This window comes from Eupeodes corollae, chromosome 3, assembly GCF_945859685.1.
Source record: "Eupeodes corollae chromosome 3, idEupCoro1.1, whole genome shotgun sequence".
NCBI lineage: Eukaryota > Metazoa > Arthropoda > Insecta > Diptera > Syrphidae > Eupeodes > Eupeodes corollae.
This window is the reverse complement of record NC_079149.1, coordinates 62,160,830-62,182,924: the sequence shown is the minus strand read 5'-3', so window position 1 is coordinate 62,182,924 and position 22,095 is coordinate 62,160,830. Positions and strand designations below refer to the sequence as shown.

Sequence of the window (22,095 nt, the reverse complement as noted above, 5' to 3'; positions counted from 1 at the left end):
AGTTTAAACAAAAGAGCATTTCTTGGAATCGCGTCAAAAGCCGATTTAAAATCAACAAAAAAAGTGGAAACCTTCTTGTTTTGTTTCAAACAAGAGTAACCTTTACGAAAACCGGCTTGATACTCATATAACACATGATTTTCTTCCAGCCATTCATTGGTGCGATTTAGAAGCAAGCTAGTAAACAACTTGAGTAGGTATCCGACATAGATAAACCACGATAATTAACAACTTAGTATGTTAGTAAGTATTCATTTATTGATTCGTTGTTTAGATACATTTGTTAACAATTGAATGAATTTAAAGCTAGCTATGGCATTGCCGTCAGCTCGGTTAGCAATTTGATAAATACGTATGTATGTATATACAAATTTTTTTATTACAAAATAATAAATAAGTATAACTATTCAAATGCAGATATTAGCAATATCCTATACTTGGAAATATCTTTCAAGAATGATGCGAGGTGTTTCCAGTTCGTTTCGTTCAAAAGTTGTATTGTTTCTTGCATTGCTAATGTTCTTTGTCCGCAATACGATATCCGTTGAGACGCAAAAATGGGACATATACTGATAAAATGAAAGCAGTCTTCTTTGGATTTAAGATTACATAAGGAACAAAATTGGTTGAAACTTCCATTGTAGGGTCCTCCGTTAAGTCCTTAGAGTTCGCATCTTGCTTTAAAAATTAAGGATATTTCGTTGAAGCTTAGTGAGTCTTGGAAGTAATTTGCTTGATTTAAGCTCATATTGAGTTGGGAGTACAACACTCTACTGAGGGACTCGCGAGCAGTAGCTTTAAAACCATCCCGAACAGAGTTTTCGTGTTTTCCAATTATGCGATAGAGCTGCTCCTTTAAATCAACCAAGTTTTTTTCTTCCATCAAAATTGATTGCCATATTTTTACATTTCCTCATCCACCAATCCTTATTTCTTATTTCGTAACTCAGCTTTTTTTTGGATAGAGCTCATCTGGTTGATTCAAAATTTTTACGATAGAATCCGCTTGAGTCTTTAATGTACTGGTAAAAAGTTTAGGAAGACCTGTTTCTATATATAAAGCATAGCTTGGAGTTTTCAGAAGCAGGTTAAAAAGTTTTTTTTTTTTTAAATTTCGGTGGAGTTTTTCAATTGCTTCGTATTCTTCCATACCCCATACTTGAGCAGCATAGCAAAGTGTAGTCACAATAGCGTTAAAAAATTTGGTTTTTGGCAGAGAGTGGGACTTGTTTGTTTGAGAAAACATTTTTCCATGATATATTTAGCATACTTTGACAACTATTGGTTTTCTCAACTAAATGTTCGTTAAAGTCCATCTTCGTATTAAGTTGCACTCCTAAGTATTTATATTCGTTAACCACTTAAAGGAGGTTACCATTGAAGTACCAATTATAACGAATCTGACTCCTAAAAGATCTGGAAAATACCATGATCATGGATTTATCAGTGTTTATAAGAAGATTGGGTGACTCTGAGAGTAAAACCAAATCGTCGGCATACAACAGTACATTTATTGACATTCCAGCGATTCGAATTCCACCAGGAAGGAAATTCAATATGTCATTGATGAAAAGTGAAAACAAAAAGGCACTGAGGACACATCTTGTTTGACACCATTGTCTGTTGGAAACCATTTTGAATAAACTGACCCACCCCAGACAGATGCTTGAGAATCAAAATACATTTCTTTTATAACATGGATAAATTTAGTTGAAATGCCTATTTGCGAGAGCTTATAGGAGAGAGCATTACGATTCACCAAGTCAAAAGCTGATTTTAAATCTACAAAGAATACGTAAACCTTCTTGTTCCTGGCTTGGAAAGCTTTGACAATCGAAGTAATTGAGAAAATGTGGTCGGTGGTTGAATAGTTCTTCCTAAAACCAGCTTAAAATTCGGAAAGGATATTGTTGACGTCAAACCATGATTCCCATCTGCTTGCAAGAACTCCACAAAACAATTTCGCCAGGACATTCATAAAAGAGATTCCGCGATAATTTTCAACCAAGTCCAGGATTCCTTTTTTGTGAATCGGGAAGATCACTGACTATTTAAATGAACTGGGGATGTCCTCATTTTGAAACGCTTTATTGAAAAGGATCCTCAGTTGGTTGATGAAGCTCGGAGTACCGTTCTTGAAAAATTCGTATTGAATTCCATCTTCGCCCAGGGCTGAGATTTCCTTGTCCAAGCAAATCGTTGGTTACCAAAGGATCCGCAAAGTTGTAGTTTAATAATGATTTACCGTAAAGGAGATTTTTGAAGTGCACCGATAGGTCTTCAGCAGAAAGTTCACTGCCTATTGCAAAGTTGGATCCATTTATCTCTTTTGTAATCTTCCAGAATTCTTTAGAACTTTTAGTTTGACCAAGTTTACATGCTTGATTATTTTCATATTCACTTTTCTTTTTCAAACACATTTATTTGTATCGTGAGTTTGCTTCAACGTACGATTTTCTTAAAGCCTGGCAGTTGGAGTTCCGCATAGCATTAAAAAGAGAAAAGGATGTTTTATGACTTTACATGCATTCATAGTCAAACCACTTTTGTTTGAACTTTAAGATTCTATTTGATGCCATAGATGATGCGGAATTTCTAATGTAACGGACAAGTTGGTTTGATAGTAATTCAGTTGAATCATAGTTAACATCTACCGTTGATAGTTGGTGTTCTAAGCTTTGTGTGTATTTTCCCACATTAATTAATTAACAACTTCATTTAGGTCACCTTTTTTAAAAATAGAAACAATAACCGACTGACGAAATGAAGTTGGAATCTGTTCAGTTTCAAAAATATTATTAAAAAATAGCAAAATCTCATAAATAAAACTAAAGGGTGCGTTTTTATAAAATTTGAAAGGTATTCGGTCTCAACCTGGTCTTTTAAACCGGATAACACTGTACACAATTCTGTTAGTGAAAACTTTAATTCAAGAGCTGCAGTTAGCGAAGTATATATCTGGTGCTAGCTGCCCTATAAACACAAAACCTTCAGCTTTATAAAAAGTGTTTATTCCATTATGTTTCTGAAAATTATTTTCGAAATCATCTTAACTTTTCCTGAGAACTTAAATAAATCGCAAATCCGTATCATGTCCAGTAAGGACAATCTCAATCACAAATTAAAGTTTCCAAAAATATGTGCTAGTTGTTAAAAAAATGTTTTTGGTAACTTACGACTTATTGCAAATACCCCCTAGCAAATATTTTTCATATTTAAACTACTTAACTGGCCCTCACAACAGATGTATTGAGAACGATTTGAACGTCTGATATTTATGCGCCAACATGAAAGCGTTTTAATATTAAGTAATTGCAGTCGAATTAATTTCTAGAGAATTTAGTACATTTATAAATAGATAAAACGGAATTATTTGCATAAATTTAAAGATTTAAATATTTCTTTATTTATTTTATTTATTTCATTTACAAGTTATTTCGTTTTAAATTAATCGTGCTTTATATAATATTTAATAGCCATTATTTCCGTGCAACAGTTTCGACGTACTGTTAAGTTCAAATGGCGATAGATTATTGCGATACTTATGGAATAAGTTTATTTAAAACAGTATATATATATGGTTATATTATTGAACAAAAATGTTTATTAATACATAATTTATACGACATAACGTGACATTTGGTAATTTACGATTTATGCCTGCAATCAAAACTACTAGCATTACTCAATTTCAAATGTTGGAAATAATTTTATAATCACATAACAATTGCATTGATGATCGTCTAAGGACACCAAACTTGGGCTCGAACATCAAGGCGATCTAAGACATGCTGCGGCATACAGAATGTAGGATTTATTTTCTTCAAATTCGGATAGCCAAGAAGCGACAGTGCACCTAGGCCAAAGAGCGTATGGAATATATCAGGTATGTTTCCGGTTCTATCACTGAAACCACCTGTCTCCGAATCCTGACACGATAATATGAAACACTTAAGTTTTTCAGAAGAAATCCAATGCAATCGTCCCATGATATTCAAAGATGCCAGCACCCACCAAGAATAGCAAACATCCGGGAGCTTTTCGGGCCGGCCGTTAAGTCCTCCACTGGGAAGTTGCCTTTCACATAACCACCATGACAACTTATCACAGTCTAGCCGATGCAGTTGCTTTGTAATCGAGAAGAAACCGACACAACAGTATATAAGGCCAGCATGCGACTCGGCAAAGGGTTTCGATCCAAATCCGCCATCAGCATTACAACAGGAAAGCACAAAGTCTATTGCTTTCGATAACTTGATAGCATCCATGCGATTAATGAGTGTAAGGATAGCAACTGCGCAAAATGAGAATCTGGTATCGGCTTCTCCCCACTTGTCACCGAAGAAACTGCCATCCGGCTGCTGAAGACTGGTCACATATCGTGCTAGAGCATCGCAGTCAATTTCATTTAGACAATCATAAATGCAAAGAATTTGTACAGCAGACAAGGAATAAAGGATATGCGGATCATGTCCCTCACAAGCTGATATTCCTCCCGTATTAGGACATTGACATTTCTTGATAAAGTTTACTATCGAGTTCTTGTCCAGGCGAGATAGCTGGTTCATGGTATCGATTGCAGTTACTCCCCAGTAGATTCCCGACATCCGCAGGAACTCCGTTATACAATACTCAAAATCGTTTTGGTCATTTCCATGGTTAGCAATATACTCGACGTGTTTGTCATAGAAGAGATCCTTTGGTTCTGAGCTTATCTCCACGTCATTTACAAAGAGTGGCATGTTGTCTGAATTTAGGAATTTGGTGTTAGAATTGTGCTACACAAATTGGGTGGTTTAATAGCCAATAATTGTATCCGTAAACCGTAAACAAATTATTTTTCTAATAATTAGTCGGGCGTTAACTTTACTTTACTTTGATTTCGTACCTCCTTGTTATTATTTCGAACTTAAGTCTTCAATATTTCAACTTCAAAGAGGTTCATATTGCATGTAAAAATCCAAATTTGTAAGTTCCCGCTCCATCTAAGGTTGAGAAGTCAGCTGACTCATAAGGGACTGACCACAATAGGCCGCGCGTCGATTGCATTTCGTTTACCAAAAACTACAAGAAGAAGACCTATATATATACTACAAACATACCGCTCTCGAATAAACAGGCCTGCGAGTGAAAAAGTAACACACATGTTTCGATTCTATAGTTTTTGTGCATCTATTACAAATTCCTTGCTTGTCGAATTTCTAGCCACTAGAGTTTTTCTTTTATCAATCAGTCACCTGTTATTTAATTGTGTCAACGTACAAAGAAAACGTTGTTCAAAATTATGATTTAATGAATAAACGAATGATCAACAGCAATTTATTCTTTATGTTTTCATTATTGATTTGTCAAATTATTAGTAAATATTCACAAGTCTTTACCTTTTTAATATGTCTTGCAAAATCCCCTACAAACCTGAGCTTATATTTTGACAGAACAACATTGTGAATGAATTCTAAATTGAGGAATGTTGACTCATGAAAAACCAAATCCTTTTTCGGCTCCGAAATTCAAAAAATATGCAAATAAAATACAATTTATTTCATAACAGAACCCTTTCAAAAATGGGAACTGAATTGATCGTAGTCATTTCTATGGGGGCCGTTAAGAGACTTATTTCTGTTGAAAACCCCTTGTTAAAATTGGCCAGTTAATATTTGTAAGATATCAGAGATTTTCGTATTATCATAAATATAAACAAAATTTGTTATACAATTTTCTCACTTCAGCGGTTAAAAATCTTAGAAGAGAATTTTTATGATTCGATTTCTTAGGAATTATCTATTGAACAATTCAAAAGGATTAAAATAAATGCAAAGCTAATTTGTTTATATTATTGTGTTTATATTTCATTCTCCTGTTTTGTCAATCCATTTGACAAAATTCTCAGATATTTTAGATATACAAACTGGATAAATATGTTTTCTTTTAAGTTTTATAAAAGGTAACATAACATGTATTTAGTATAATTATATTTGAAATATCATTTTAATTTGTTAAAACAAATTTTCTGATTAAAATCAACCATGAACATTCCCTTTTAAAGCTACAGCCAGCGATGATCTGCAAAAATTGAGCTGTATTTTGACAGATTAATAATGGATATGTTGAAATAAAATTTGAGGTAAGGCTGCGTAGCACTCAGATGAAGCCAAGACAAACTAAATTTCAAATTAAGCCAATCTGTGCAAATCAGTCTAAATTGGATAAACTAAAACAAAATTTAAGGCTAAATTGATTATTATTTGGGGTATCCATTGAACATTGCCGATGACAGAACGATTACCTGTCATCAGATAATCCAAAAGAGACCAACAATCCAACATCCAATCCAAGATCCGGTCATCGCAGTTTGGATTTTTCAAGCGGATCAAAATCCTGTCATCAAATTTGACGTTGGTGTTGTATGTAGTGGTGAGCGTCCAATTTCCGCAGTATGTTTTAAAATTAAAATTTTATTTCGTTTATATTTAAATTCTTATATTGTTGTTGTTTACTACTACTGAAAAGCATTTTTTTATAATTTGCTTTAATTTTATTTTGTAAAAAACAAAAACTACTGACACAAAAGGTAATTAAACAAAAAAGTAAACAACAGATTAACCATTGTGTCAAATCTGACATTTGAGGTTGCTCGTGGCCAGATATAATATGTCCAGTCAAAAAAAACACTGGATTGTGGATGCGATTGCGGAAGAAAAGTAGGACTGGATTTTACTCTTGTGGAGTTTCAGGGTTAGTATAAATCCTCTTTCAAGTAAAAAATGACAATCTTTTATCTATGTTCATTCCTTTCCTGAAAGTAAATATATGTCCAGAATTTTTGTTATTCATTTTCAATTTTTATGGATGCCAAAAGTAGGATAATTACCTTTTTTTTCTTATTGTCTTCTATTTAATTAAATCGCTTTAAGAAATTTAAATTGACTTTGAAGGAAAACATATGGTTTTGACAGCTGTCGTGACTTTATAGCAAATTATAAGTACTCAAAACGAGCAGTTCTTCGTTTGTTGTAAAACATATTACTAAACCACTATATTTTTATTTATGTTAATATACTTTAATTCAAGATTTGTTTTATCGTTTTAAAATTATAAAAAAAAATGTATTTATGTTAATATACTTTAACTCACATATTGTTTTATCGTTTTAAAATTGTAAAAAATTGCATGAGATTTGATAGGCCAATTTTAAACAAGTAGCAATATAAAAACATTCACTTTTAGGCTCAACTTTCCATTACCGCATCACGAATTTCGTCACTCGGTTTCTTATTTGATATTTTTTGTTTGACTTAAATGTGTTTCCTAACTTTAATATTTAAAACATGTTCTTTTGAGAAGCCTACCTAACCTAATTGTAAACAAATATCAGAAGGAAATTCGTGCTGCGGTAATGGAAAGTAGCACCCATTTTTTTCATAACACAAATGTTAATTTTTAAGTGAAATATATTTTCCATTTATTTTTATTAGCATATTCATACATTTACTGCCATTGCAAGAAAATTATGTCATTTGATGATTAAAGTAATATTCACATGAGCGTGACCAACGAACCACGAATGAATTACAAAATGTGAGTTTATATACGTTTGAAGAGATATTTCCACACAAATTCTTAACAAAACGAAAGCAATACAGTTTATATTTGATTTATGATGCAAACTTTTACTTTTCAATATTATATATTAATAAATTTATGAAAACAAATTTATTCGTCGTGAAAAAATTGTAGTTGATACGAACTGTCAAACTTTATTCGCGTTCCACATTATCCCCACTCGCAACAAATAAAATAATCGCGCGTACTTAACTTTAAAAAATCATTCCTATTTGGTTTCAGTGGTGAATAGTGTTTGGCTGTGGCTCCTTGTCAAACTTCATTCGTGACGAATTAAAAACTCTCATGTGTAAGGAATGTCAAAATCGAGTATCGACGAATATTTATTCATTCGTTGGTCGTGCTCATGTGAATAGTGCTTAAAAGTTCTATTTATCATGAAGTGAAAGACAAATCGTTTCATCAGTTGTTTCTCCAAAGTAAGGGCAGTCACTTTATATTTTGACAGTTTCATAAAGATCCTTATAGAGTTGAATCAAAATCCAAAAGTTAACAAAAAATTCCAACTCGATCTCTTGATTTTGCATGTAACACGTGAACAAGATTCAAAAATTTAGCATTCAAGTCGACCTTCCATCTTTATATAAATTATTTGTCTTTTTAAAGTGCGCTGACGCTGGCCTGTCAAAATTCTAGCAAAAATTACAGAAAGTCAAATAGCACAAAAACGGGAAACTATGTTCATGAATTTATTCAATTTCGTAAAAGATTTGTAATTCTTAATCTGGTCCCGAGTTTTTGTTGTCCACATGGAATATTTATGAGTTATTGGTGCTACCGTAAGCTGTTTGCGGGCTTTTCCAAAAATAATGTCCAATGGTGATGATGTACTAGACAACTGGGAAGAAATCGACGAGGCTGGGGTAAGTTCATTCTTTATTGTGTTTCGTTTTCGTTTTTGTCGCAATCGCAAGTTGCAAACTCTTCAAGTTTATGTTTCGTTGCTATATGCAAAATCGAAAGAAATTCACGTTTTCCAGAAGAAAATGAAAGTCGTCCATATTTAGAAAGTTCTAATTAACCTGGGATTCCGTAGTTTCTTTAATTTCTTGGAAATCATTTTCCCACCCACGTGCCACCCGCAATACCATTTTGAACTTCCTTTCTTCCTTAAATATCGTGCGCAGCTGTTGACGTGTGGACTCTTATAGCTTCCTAATGTTCATAAGAAGACGTTTCATAAAACAAAAATATTTTTATTATAACCTTACGATCAATTGGAAAATATAAACTTATCGAGTTTAATATTTACGGTTTGCATACTTGGCATAAGAGTTTTAATTGAAAATTGTCTTTTAGCATATTTCTCGAAAAAGTTGAAAACTAGTTAACTTTGTTCATGCAAGCTGCTTAGTTGAAACTGAGACTACAAATGAATTCTGCTTTATGGTTTATGCAACTTTCATTTCTTCTCATTCAGTAGACAATTCTTATATTCTTATGAAAGGTATTGTTAACAAAGCAATAAACATGTACTTTATTGTAAATAAATGAGGATGGGCATTTCGGTGTTCCTACTGCCAACGAATGAGGCATATGTCGTTGGTAAGCATAGCCTTAGTTAATATTGTTTTTCTTGCATTCAAAGTTATAAAATATGCAACCAGAACAAAAAATTTTAATTATGGAAACAAAATTTCAAACTTTTGGGGTTCGTGTAAGATAAACAAAAAATATTGTTTTCTTTACAAAATTTTGCATGTGGTTTTTATGTAGGGCCCGACTTCAAAATATGTGCATACTCACATCTGATAATGTAAACAACGAAATTTTTGATGAATAATTCATGTAAAATTAAATCATAAAAAAACAAATTAATTTTTCTTTGTTTGATCTTGTAAAGGCGCTTCTATTGTCATATTCGTAAGTCTAGTTTCTAAGAACTTTAAATAGACGAGGTTCAATATGCCCCCTCAACTGTAACTCTGTACTTAGTATCTACTCTATGTCCAGCAAAATTTGTCAGTACAGTCCTTATGGCCGAGCTTTTTCCAAAAGATGGGCGCCTGATGTACCCTCACTATACTGAGATGTGAAAAATGCCCATCAAAAAATAACCAAGCCACTGACATTCCTTAGTGGATTTTATTAAGGAGTTTTTGGGTTTTGAAAGCTTTTAAAAACAAAACCCTGTCAGAACTTTAAAAAGCGACACGCATTCAAGCCAATTCAATCAGATTAAGAGGCAAACGCCACTCTACACTTGTGTGCGCCAACTTGCACTACCGGGCTGTCTTGTGAACGTGGATTTGAAGACTTTCAGGGCCGGAGAATTTCTTTCTATAAGCACTACATAAGCCAGTTATATTAGGCTTTGCGATTTTATGTTTCTAGCCCCGTATACGAGGTGTGTTTACAAAGTACCCGGGATTTTTAAATTTAGCGTGTCTGGAGAGTCAGGAGGTCAAAATTTGTTTTGTATTGTGTTGGTACACATGTCCCTAAAGTAAAATGCTATTTTTGAGCTATATTCACTGTTTACTTTGTTTGTGGTAGTTGCTACGGTTCGACATGTTTTTATGAGCTCGGCGATTTTTGCTTGTTTAAACAATGTTTGACCAAAAAAATAATCTCATGAACATCGCTCAGGAGCTGTTAAATGATGCCAACAACCAAAGCACAATCGTCTACCTGGAAGCATCCAAAGTTACCAACGAAAAAAGCACGTCAAGTTCAATCAAATGTAAAAAAAAGCTCACATTTTTGGAAAAGATTCATGACTCTTGCACCACGATAACGCAACTGCTCACTCGTCGTTGCTTACGTAATTTTTTGGCCAACGACAATACCGTAGTCCCAAACTCCATATTCACCAGATATTTCTCCTATGACTTTCCTGTTTTCAAAGTTGAAGGGAACCATGAAAGGACGGCGTTTTTCCTCGATTGAAGAAATAAAGGCCGAATCGCTGAGAATGCTCAAGGATATATCAAAAAGTGAATATCAAGAGTGCTTCGAAGATTGGAAAAAACGCTGGCATAAGTGTATTATACCTGGGGGACTACTTTAAAGGGGACCACAAAAATCGAAAATTCCGGGTACTTTTGAACACAGCTCGTAGTTCGTCGTTCCATCTTCTCCGCAAACTCAACTTCTATGCATACGGTTCCGTAGATCACTACGAAACGACCCACGTTGCTTTCATCCGTTTTTGTCATAGTCAATGCTTCTGCATCTTAAAGCAGGACGGGGATGTTAAGAATCTTATATAGTGACAATTTGGTTGTTCGAGATAGGGCCTTCCTACGCAACAGCGCTTAGGAAGAGTAATTTTTTATTGATCTCAGAGCTGGTGTTGTTTTCGCGTATAACGAATTTCATCGTAATCGGAAACTTTTACAAATCCCGAAAAAGCTATTGCCAAATACGTTCGTAGTGGAAAATCTCATACAATTTTACATTACGAACGCATTTTACAATACGGTTTTTCGGAATTCGTAAAAGATTACGATTACGATGGAATTCATGATAGGTCTGAGTGCATCTAGTATTGACGTGGAAGCCTTAATTAGTGTCAATTTATTACGTTATCATTTTAGTTGAACAAAATGAATTGCGTTAAATAAAAAATATTTGAATCTCCACCATTTTAAAATTGTATCATTTTTCTTAAGAGAACAACAAAATTAATAAACAATAAAGCGCCACCAGCGATGACTAAAGTCCTAAGAACCATCTTAATAGATTCTTTTATTGAATTTCAGTTAAGACAAGCACATATAGTGTGCCAGAAATTCACTCATGTGATTGGTCAACTATGTATATACACTTCCTTATTCCTTGCGTTGGTCTATGCGTTATACAAAATTAAAAAAAAATTCTAACCTTATGAGCTTAGTTTTTCGGTGATCAACTTTGTTTATTGTTGTAATGCGACTTCAGGACATTTTTTATTCGTACCCCCTTCGAATTTCAGATCCTTCATTAATTAGAAATGAAATTCATAGGCGCATCATTCACATGTGTTTTATTTATCGTAGCCAAAGTCTGGATAGCAATTCGACTTCAAACGGATTCGCTGCGCTGTCCGACTCTATCCAGAGTATCCCATTTTTAGCACAGTGAGATCGTTGTTACGCGATTTCAATGTACACAATTCTTGTGGCTGCGCTTTTCTTGGCAGACAACATCCGAAGGAAGGTATGCCGAGGTTTTTGCTGAGTTAAACCACCAGTTAGTTGACGAGCCAACTTGGATTCCTAAAGACCAGAAATTACGGCAAAAAATTCTACAAAGTCCCGAAGGTAGTAAAAATGTCTGCTCGCTCGCTTCCAATGACACTCTTTTGTGAGCTCGATTGATAAAGCCAATTTGCTTGCAGCACAGTTTGCTGCTGATTCGATGGTGTCAATGAGTGACATGACTCCTCCTCTGCTTAAAAGCGTAAACTATTCCATGAGACTACTCTTTTTTCGATTCCGTACAGTTGCTAGAGTACAAAGATCTTGACATTCACAAATCCGCTGGCCCGGATAATATTCCCGCTATTGTTCGGAAGAGGTGTTCTTCAACGCTGGCAAAACCACTGAGTAAGCTTTTCCATCTGTCCTATTCTACTGGTCTCTTTCCAAGTGAATGGAAAACTGCATTTGTCCCTAAAAAAGGCGAATCATCCTCCCCCTCTAAATACCGTCCAATTGCACTTATATCCCTTCTTTCCAAGGTCATGGAAGCGCTGACCAATTTCCAGCTTAAGAAATATCTTGAAGAGCGGAAGCTTCTTATTGACCGGCAGTATGGCTTTCGTTGCAATAGGTCCACTGGTGATCTCATGGTTTATCTCACCGAACAGTGGAGCAAATCTTTACATCACTTTGGAGAAAGTAAGATTATTGCACTTGATATTTCAAAAGCATTTGATAGGGTTTGGCATCAAGCTTCTCTTATCGAAAATGCTTACTTTTGGTATTGATGAATCTCTTCTTTGTTGGGTTAGAAATTACCTTTCGGACCGTATTATATTCGTTTTTAGATTATCATCCTTGTTCTTCGGATGTGGACTACCAACGGCAGCGTATGATAACCTCATACATTTCTGATCTTGACAGCATTGTTCAATGAGGAATCAAAAATCGTGTAAAATTAAATGTTCCGAAAACTCAATGATATCTACTGTCACGAAATCGTAACCCTCCCCAAATGCCACTATCTATGGGTGGTACTTGCATCGAGGAGATTGAACAACTAACAGTATTAGGTTTGTGCATCACAAACCACATGTTGTGGAGTGATCACATGTTTGACATCGCCAAAAATGTTGATAAGTGTTTAGGTTTTCTCCGAAGATGCAGGAAGTTTTTTACCCCTTCTGATCTGGCTATAATTAACAAAGCTTTTATTCGTCCAAAACGTGTGTGTCTTCTGGATAGAATTGAAAAAAAAATAGCTCCAAAAATGATTGGAGATCGTTCTCCAATCATTCGCATCTGCAATTTCCAAGAAACGAATGATCTATTACTAAGCTTTTTCTTCTCGTTCCGAGAGGATGGAACACTGCATTTGTCCAGCACATACCCAAAAAAGGCGAATCTTCCTCACCCTCTAATTACCGACCGATTGCACTTACGCCCCTTCTTTCCAAGGTTATGGAAACGATGATAAATTATCAGCTCAAGAAATATCTTGAAGATCGAAAGCTTCTTAATGACCGGCAGGACGGCATTCGAAACAATAGGTCCACTGGTGATCTCATGATTCATCTCACCGAACAGTGGAGCAAATCTTTACATCACTTTGGAGAAAGTAAGATTATTGCACTTGATATTTCAAAAGCATTTGATAGGGGTTGGCATCAGGCTCTCAAATCGAAAATACTGGTGTGCCCCAGAGCTCTGTTCTATCTCCAACACTCTTTCTCATTTTTATTATTGATCTCCTGTCTGCAACATCTAATCCAATACATTGCTTCGCTGACGATAGTACTCTTAGCTTTTCATATTCGTTTTCAGATTCACATCCCCCTTCTTCAGTTGTGGAACTGCAACCACAAAATATGATAAGCTCATTAAATTCCGATCTTAACAGCATTGTTCAATGGGGATTAAAAAACCGCGTGGAATTTAATGCTTCGAAAACGCAATGCTGTCTTGTATAGTTAAAGCGGGTTATACCCCCATTGCCATTATGCATGGATGCCACTTGCATCAATGAGACTGAACACCTTGATATTCTCGGTATGTTTGCCACCAACCACCTCTTGTGGAATGATCACATACGCGATGTCGTCAAAAATGCCGCAAGGTTTCCTTAGGCGATGCAAGAAATATTTCACCCCTTCTGGATGATATACGTCCAAAGCTTGAGTACAACTCCCATCTCTGGGCTGGTGCTCCTGCAACTTACTTAAGCCTATTGGATAGTATTGAAAGTGGAGCATTTAAATTAATAGATGATAAAATCATCATAAGTTCATTTACATCGCTTGAACATCCTCGTAAAGTCTCATGTCTGACCCTTTTGACCGTTATTTTAACGGCTTATGCTCTTGTGAAATAGCCAGTTGCATTCCTCCCCTTAAACAGTTCAACCGTAATACTCGCGCTTCTAGGAATGCTCATCAGTATACCCTCGATCCCAATTTCGGCCGTACTGTCAAGTACAGAGATTTGTTCTTTAGCCGTACTATGCGAATGTTGAATGCCTTACCACACTCTGTCTTTCCTAGTCATTGCAATATTTAGGAATTCAAAACCAATGTGCACCGACATCTCCTTTTAAACCCTCTCTCCTCTTCCTAGTGCTCACACTGTGCCTCTGCATATTAAGGGTAGTAATTCCCCTTGAGTATGTGTTTATTAAAAAAATATATACTTTCTTAATTGACTTCAAGTAAGCTTTCGATTCAATTGATCGGAATGCATTGTTTTACAAACTAAGCTGCTTAGGTATATCCACAAAAATGTTGAATACGCTGAAAGGACTCTACGTTAGCAACCAAACAACGGTATGAAATCGTACAGAAGATCAGAATGGTTCCACAAGACATCAGGTGTTAAACAAGGCTGTCTTCAAAGCCCAGTTCTATTTTTTATTTTCCTAGATGATCTCACTACATTTTTAACTGTTGGTGTTAGTTTTTCCGGCGCCAAAATTAAAGCACTGTTATATTTAGATGATGTTGTGAAGAGACTCCAATCATATTGTAACCTATGGAATCTGACTGTTAATACCAATAAATCGAAGGTTATGATTTTTCGCAACGAACATAGACCCAGCAGTGGCACCACTCTATATCTTCAAATTGGAGATGCATCTGCAATGTATATTAAAAGTTACAGAGCTACCAAACCATCGGCTACCTAACATAATCGTTAGACATCTGCTTTCTAGAAATTTCCCGGCTCCAACGAGAACAATCGGTTCACATTATGTAATCTCCAAGAAACCGAAAATGTAACGCATTTCCTAGAAAGATGCCCTACCGTTCAGACAATCCGACGCGCTTTCTGGGGAAAAAATGTCCTCAACAATGGTGATATCATATTAATTCTCAATAGTGAAAAGTGGACCGCATTGTACAATTTCGCCCGCACGGTGCTGAACTATAGAAAACAAATTATGAACCAAGCTTTTTTTTTTTTAAAAAAAAAAACAATTTTTACAGTTTAGGATTGACTTACTATTTTTGGAGTGTAATTTTGAATTTAAAAAGCTGCTTGAATTTCGAAAACGTAGTAACTAGTTTAATGAATGCGCCCAATGTTCATTCTTTACCCTAGTATTATTCTTTAGAATCAATATTTTCTCCTTTCCGTGAAAAAGGAATCTAAAAATATTGACACCAAAACCATTCCTAAACTATGTAATTCTGAAGAATGTGATTCATTTGTTTGTTATGTACAGTGGTGGACAAGAATTTAGAACACCATAAAAACCATTCAATTTTCAATTTTTTATTTATTATGAAATTAGTTATATTTTATTAACATTACATATACATTGCACTATGTTTTAATAGTACTTCATCGAATATGTTTAACATCTGTAGGAATAAAAAAGTATGGAATGTAGAAACATCAATTTTTCGCCTTGACACGAATTTAACACATTCAACAGTTTCTTGATAAAATTTTGCTTACCGTTATCAATTCTAATTTTTTCTTGGTTTTTGGTAGGGAACCCTTTATTTTGCTGTACAGAAGCAATTCTTCTTGGCAAACTTTCAACCAAAACCTCACATCGTGACTTTGGAATTACATACCAAGTATTTTGAATCTTCTGCCACAATTGTGTTAAATTCGTTGATTTTTTCTGATCAATGTGATGTTCAACATTATTCCACAAATCCTCGATCGGGTTAAGATCGGGTGCTTGTGCTGGTCACTTCAAAATGTCGATTTAATTCACCTCTAAGGCACACTTCACTAACTTTAAAGTGTGCTTAGGGTCGTTGTCGTGAAAGAAGAAGAAGAAGAATAATTCTATCTTCATTTGTAGTTGTCTTTTTGGCCCAGGGGTTTTGTTTAACGTTTTTAATCAGTCCAAACTTTTTGAAATGACGAAGGGCATTATAAACCAGCTTCCTGGAGCGTTCAAACAACTTAGAAATGTCTGCTACCGTCCGCCCTTTTGACTTCATTTTCAAGATCAGACTTCTTTTTTCCTTTGAGCACCATTTTCCTTTTGCCATGACTAATTCGTTTTTTTTTTATATAGATCATTAAAGGAATATTTAATTAACTCAAAAATTATTATTTTCTTTTTAAAAAAACACTAAAATTACAAATACACTATTTGATTGCAAAACGGGCTAAATTTATGTCCAGCTAAAAACAACGCAATTCACAAAAAATCTTCATTTTACGCAAAACGGTATTTTACTTTTCAATCATTGAAACATTTTTATTACCATATAAGGTAGTCATAATAACTACGTAAAAATGAACCGTTACTTACAAGTAGTAGAGAATTGAAAGTAGAAAAATTCCTGTACTCTTTTCAATGTGCTAAATTTGTGTCCACCACTGTATGAGTCCAGGCATTCACTAAAAATAAACCAACTCGATTTATTCAATTTTAATTTTATTTACTTTTTTCTTTTATAATACGTATTGCAATTATTTAAAGAATACATTATTTTTTACTAATCAGCTCGACAGCAAATTAAACCAAATCAACAAAATTCGAAAAGAACCTAGCAATCAGAATCAAGAGCAGCAACAAAATATGAGCGATTTGGCAATGTCTTTCCATAATAGTATTCCAATGATGATGGTTATGCAACAGACAGAGAATGAATACAAATCATCCAACTATACGACCGAAGTTATGCCGACGGTTAAAATTCTTAGAAGACCCGTGCAAAACAATTCTGTTGCAAACAGAAGCAATGGCGTACGACCAAAACAACCAATTAAAACTCTTCAACAGCGTGAACAGGAATATGCAGAAGCAAGACTGAGGATATTAGGTTCTGCTAAAAACCCAGAAGATGATGTGGAGTAAGAATTCATAATTAATACAAAAAAAATTGTATAATTAATTTTATTTCTGTATCTGTAGAACATCTTCCCAGAGCACCGCAGCCGCAACCGTTGAACTGTTGGACACAACCATATCGCTACCAAATTCAGGCCATACTTCTAATATCTCCACCAGTTTCACAAAACAAGCCGATAGTGGTAGTGGAAGAGTCGCCGAATCCAACTACTTTGCCCCGTCCTCTTCGATGATGGTCGGTGGCATCAACATGCGGTATAATGAAAACGTTTTGCGCATGCCTAAAGGTCCAGATGGGACGAGTGGATTCCAAATGCCACGGTAGTGCCTTCAACATCAAAGTGCGAGCTTAATTTCTGTTTTTAATTCTTTATATTATATTAGTTATATTATATTTTAATTTAGATATGTTCTTATACAAAAAAAAAACTTTACGCATTAAAACGTTCAAAAACAGAATACTCGATTTTCTGTAATCTTAAAATTTGATTTTGCTTTATAATAATTATTTAATTAGAAATACTAATGCAAGTATAAATAAAAGGCAAACATTGTCTGGATGAAAGAAAAAAAAAACAGAATAACTTTTTTGTTTTTAAAAATTTAATTCATATTTATTTTTTTAAATAAATCTAAATGTAACTTGTAAAAATTATAAAGTGCTATTGGCACATTCCCAATATAAAAGATTCTTTGTAGTAGTAATTCTTTTTCTCGATGGAGTTAGCTTAAAGTTGATACATTTTGGTGGCTCTATTCTATTTCTTTATTTGATTGAACGTTTGACTTAACGTCACTTAGTTTTTTTTTTTTAATTAAAGAAGCAAACAATTTTTGTGTATCGTATTCAATTTGATTGTAAAGCAATCGTTTCCTTTTGATAGAAGATTTCCGTCTTGGAAATTATCTTAACTGTGATAATTTCACTAGTTTTTGATATATGAATTGAAGCATGGAAACATTCCCTCGTGGATTCATTTTGACGTCTTAGAAGTTTTATGGGTATCGGGAAGGAGTCCCACTTCTCTTTACATCTCAAATTCGCATGAAATACACAAGTGAAATATGACTATCTGTTCCCCAACAACACATTTTTCTCCTATATTTTCTAAATAATTTATCGTTTAAATCAGTTCTTCAACCATGCATAATGTAAAAGAAAAAATAATCTAATATATTATTTAATGAGGGTTATTACTAACACAAATTTTCATTAGACTTTTTTGCTTCCTCGAATTTCTTCTGAATGTAGTTACATGGTAAGAAAATCCAGAAAAAGGTTCAGAGATTTTCAATAGCAATAAATGTTACCTAAGAGCTTTTGGTTTCTTTTTTAATTAGTTAAAGAAATAATTTTAATATGGGTTTTTATTTTAAAATTATTAGTTTATTTCATGTAAGATTCTTAAAAATGAGTCCTCAATTCTACTGCTTTAATTGGTAAATATTCTTTTCTCTGGAAAAGCAAATTTACCTATTTTAAAAGCACTTTCTGCTATCACTTTAGCTTAAAGATTTTACGAGAATAAGACGTTACATGATCCAAAGCCAAAATGTAACAACACAATTTGTAAGCTATGCTTTTCGTACAGTTTCAAGAATTGTTAATATTTCTCGAAAAAAAAGAACGAACTACAAACAAGGCGCTTAAATGACAACCTTATATTTCTCCCGCATCCCCAAACAAACCCATTGAATTTGTAACTTTTATCTTTTGTATGCTTTTTAAATTAATTTTATACACTAAGTTATTTTCGGAACTGGATCTTTATTAAAGTGATATAAATATGTATGTATAACAAACAATTTGTTTAATTCCTTAGTTTTTTTTTATCTTATTGTCTTATTTTATATGATTAGTGCACATTTAGTGCTTTGTTCGTATCATTGTTTTGATCGGTTAACGCTTAACCAATAAGCAAAAGTGACTTATTTGTTGAAACCTTTTTTAAGTATCTCCATTAGCAAATTCAGATTTCATCCAAGTTACTGGAAATGATGATATCATCCCACTTTTATTAAAAGACTGGAGACACTTTGGCATTTTCCCTTTAACTTTTGAATAAAGCTTTGGACTGTGTTATTTCTGCAGATACATGAAAGTGACTCGGTTTCAGAGGAATTGCAATGTTATCCATATTTCAGTGTTGTTCGTAAATTGAATATGCACAAACATTTTTGAAGATACTTTGTATTTTTTTCCAGATATTAATGTGCCATCTGTTGATGTTAACTATCCCCTTAAGATGTTAAGAAAAGAATTTCAAAAGTTTTAGAACTGATCAAATTTTCAAAAAATAATTTCGGAATAACAAACATTTTTTATTGAATAAATTAACAAGAAAAGTGGTCTCTTGTGAAGTACAATAATGAGTGATTCGACCGACCGAAGATTTTGCAAAAGGCAAACCAAAAAATGGTCAGTCTACATAAATATTAGATATCAACTAGTGAGGCAAAACATTGAATTTGTATTAAAGATCATATTTCGTCTGGTCCCACGCTGCTGACGGAGTTGGGTGGAATATGAGTTGTGGGGAAAGTATAAATTTGGATAACAAAAATAAATAAAATGATAAAGAGATCATTTCCCATCTTGTCAGCATTTATTGAATGTAATATGTGTGATAATAATATATGTACATATAAATAATATTCCACTAGTTTTTCTTTCGCCCATTTGCAAGTCATTCTTCTTGGAAAAATTGGTTTATTATTATTTAATTAGAATAGATACAAACATTAAAATTGTTTTTGGATTGAAATAAAACAAGTTTTTTTTTAAAAGTTTGGTTGGTACTTCCAGAAGGAAAAAGAGAAGCGTGCGGTCGAAGATGTTGAGAACTTCAAAAGCAGTAAGAAAGTTTTATTAACAGGTGAAACAAAATTCACAAGTACATAAACCTAGAACCGAAGGCTGCAAAGACGAAAGTGGAAACATCGTAGTGAAGCCGCAGTCAATGCTGAGGATATGGAAGGACCACTTTTGTAGACTGTATAACGACGACGACGAATCGACTCCTGCTGTCAAGCAGGATGATCCATTCAAGCTAACAATCCTGTAATCCCGACTTAGACGAAGTAAAGATTGCCATCTCTAAGCGAAAGTCTAATAAAGCCACTGGAGCAGATGGCTTGAATGCCGAACTCTTTAAAGCAGATGGAGATAATTTGGTTAGGAGCATGCACCAACTTATCTGTAAGATATAATATGTGAACATCTAAAGTCCATTGTCACCAACCTGATAGGTCCTTATAAGTGCGGTTTTAAACCAGGAAAGTCCACAGTCGATCAAATATTCACATTACCGCAGATCCTGGAAAAAATCCAAGAACATCAAATCGATACCCACCATCTTTTCATCGATTTCAAAGCCGCATATGACAGCATCTATAGGGACTAGCTGTATAGAGCCATGTCTAATTTTGGCATCCCTGCCAAACTCGTCCTTTTATGCAGGATGACCATGGAGATTTCACGCTGCTCCATAAAGGTTGGAAGCAACGTAACAGAACGTTTCGATGTTAAAGGCTTTAGACAAGGTGATGCGCTGTCATGCGATTTTTTTAACATCGTACTTGAAAGAATAGTGCAGAGCTCACACGTCAACACTAGAGGCATTATCTTTCAAAAGTCTGTCCAATTACTAGCATATGCTGATGACATTGACATAATCGGAAGAACTCAGCGTGATGTCAATGAGGTTTTTGTGAGTATTGAGGCAGAGGCGGCAAAAATGGGTTGAACTGTTATTGAGGGCAAAACAAAGTACATGCTGTCGTCAAGAAAGGACCTACAACACCGATGTCTTGGTCAAAACGTCACCATCGACAGACGTAACTTTGAGGTAGACAATGACTTCGTCTACCTAGGCTAGGCTCCGCTGTAAACACAGAAAACAACACCTGCGCTTAGATCCAACGAAGAATAACTTCTTTCTTTGGGCTAAGTAAGCAATTGAGTAGCAAAGTCCGCTCTAGAAGGACCAAAGTGTCGCTATATAAGACCATCATCCCCGTCCTGATATACGCTGCAGAAGCATAGACCAATAGGAAATATATTATATTACATATTAAATATATTTCCTCTATGGCATGGACTATGACAAAAGCGGATAAAAGCACTAGTTTACACAGGACACTAGCGTCACCTTAAGTAAGTAAGTAAGTGGGTACTTCCATCTTTACTTCAATCACTTCGTTAATAAGTTTCAGCGTGAATCATTAAGCCTTTAAATATATGTGGAATGTTTAGTAAAATTTCTATCCAAGAATTTCTTATACCCAACTGTAGTAATTTATGTTTGATAAAGCGACCTCAAGTTCAAATATTCCATATTAACTGACAGCTCTCCATATTAGAACACTGTCTTAGTTGGGCCCATTAGAGCCATTGAAATTTAATTCTTTTTCGTCTGAAAAAACACTTGATACCATTCTTACATATCTTCAAAATTGGTTGTGCGTATGCAGCTGACGCGGAGTGTAGATTTATATATGCATGTTCGCGATGTTGCCAAAAATACCACAAGTTGAACTTTCTGAAACGATGCAAGAAATTGTGTCTCTCCTGATCTGGGTACGATTTAAAAAACCTATATAAGTCAAAAGCTTAAGTATAACTCCTTCTCTGGGTTAGTGATCCAGCAAATTAAAATTATTGGCGACAATAACATCATTAACTCCATTAACTTGAACTTTGTCGTAGTTTCTTCTCTCACACTTTTCGTTATTTTAACGGACCATGCTCTAGCTGCATTACTCACCTTAAATACTTTAAACATATACCAGCTACCCCCGAGCCCAGCACATATCGTACTATGAATTACTGTTTCGTGTTGCGCGCTCTTCCTTCCCTGTCATTACAATGTTAAGAACTTCAAAACTAATGTTGTAGCTTTTAAGATATAGGAAAATATAAAATATTTCGTATCTATCAAATAGAAATAATTAAGAAAAATTGTGTGGTTCATGGCGAACAAAATATAAAATTTGTATTTTTGTCAGCTCCCGCTCACAAGGTCTGTTCTAACA

At 34.4% G+C, this 22,095-nt stretch overlaps 2 protein-coding genes across 2 annotated transcripts; one reads left to right on the top strand and one right to left on the bottom strand.

Annotated features, from left to right (window-relative positions):
- Positions 1-3,581: 3,581 nt before the first annotated feature.
- LOC129952026 (geranylgeranyl transferase type-2 subunit beta) lies at positions 3,582-4,934 on the bottom strand. The gene has a single exon (XM_056064447.1). The coding sequence runs from the start codon at positions 4,740-4,742 to the stop codon at positions 3,744-3,746; it is 999 nt and encodes a 332-aa protein (XP_055920422.1). The 5' UTR covers positions 4,743-4,934; the 3' UTR covers positions 3,582-3,743.
- A 3,272-nt stretch (positions 4,935-8,206) lies between these two features.
- On the top strand, positions 8,207-18,867 carry LOC129951469 (SUZ domain-containing protein 1). The gene is made up of 3 exons (XM_056063619.1): positions 8,207-8,486; positions 16,714-17,063; positions 17,125-18,867. The coding sequence occupies exons 1-3, from the start codon at positions 8,433-8,435 to the stop codon at positions 17,384-17,386; spliced, it is 666 nt and encodes a 221-aa protein (XP_055919594.1). The 5' UTR covers positions 8,207-8,432; the 3' UTR covers positions 17,387-18,867.
- Positions 18,868-22,095: the final 3,228 nt, after the last annotated feature.

What these genes read in the sequence shown, in the direction of transcription:
- LOC129952026 (XM_056064447.1), bottom strand. Translation starts at nt 4,742, where the DNA reads ATGCCACTCTTTGTAAATGACGTGGAGATAAGCTCAGAACCAAAGGAT.
- LOC129951469 (XM_056063619.1), top strand. Translation starts at nt 8,433, where the DNA reads ATGTCCAATGGTGATGATGTACTAGACAACTGGGAAGAAATCGACGAG. An exon ending in AAGAAATCGACGAGGCTGGG is followed by an intron (nt 8,487 to 16,713) that starts GTAAGTTCATTC and finishes TTTACTAATCAG; the next exon opens with CTCGACAGCAAATTAAACCA. An exon ending in AACCCAGAAGATGATGTGGA is followed by an intron (nt 17,064 to 17,124) that starts GTAAGAATTCAT and finishes CTGTATCTGTAG; the next exon opens with AACATCTTCCCAGAGCACCG.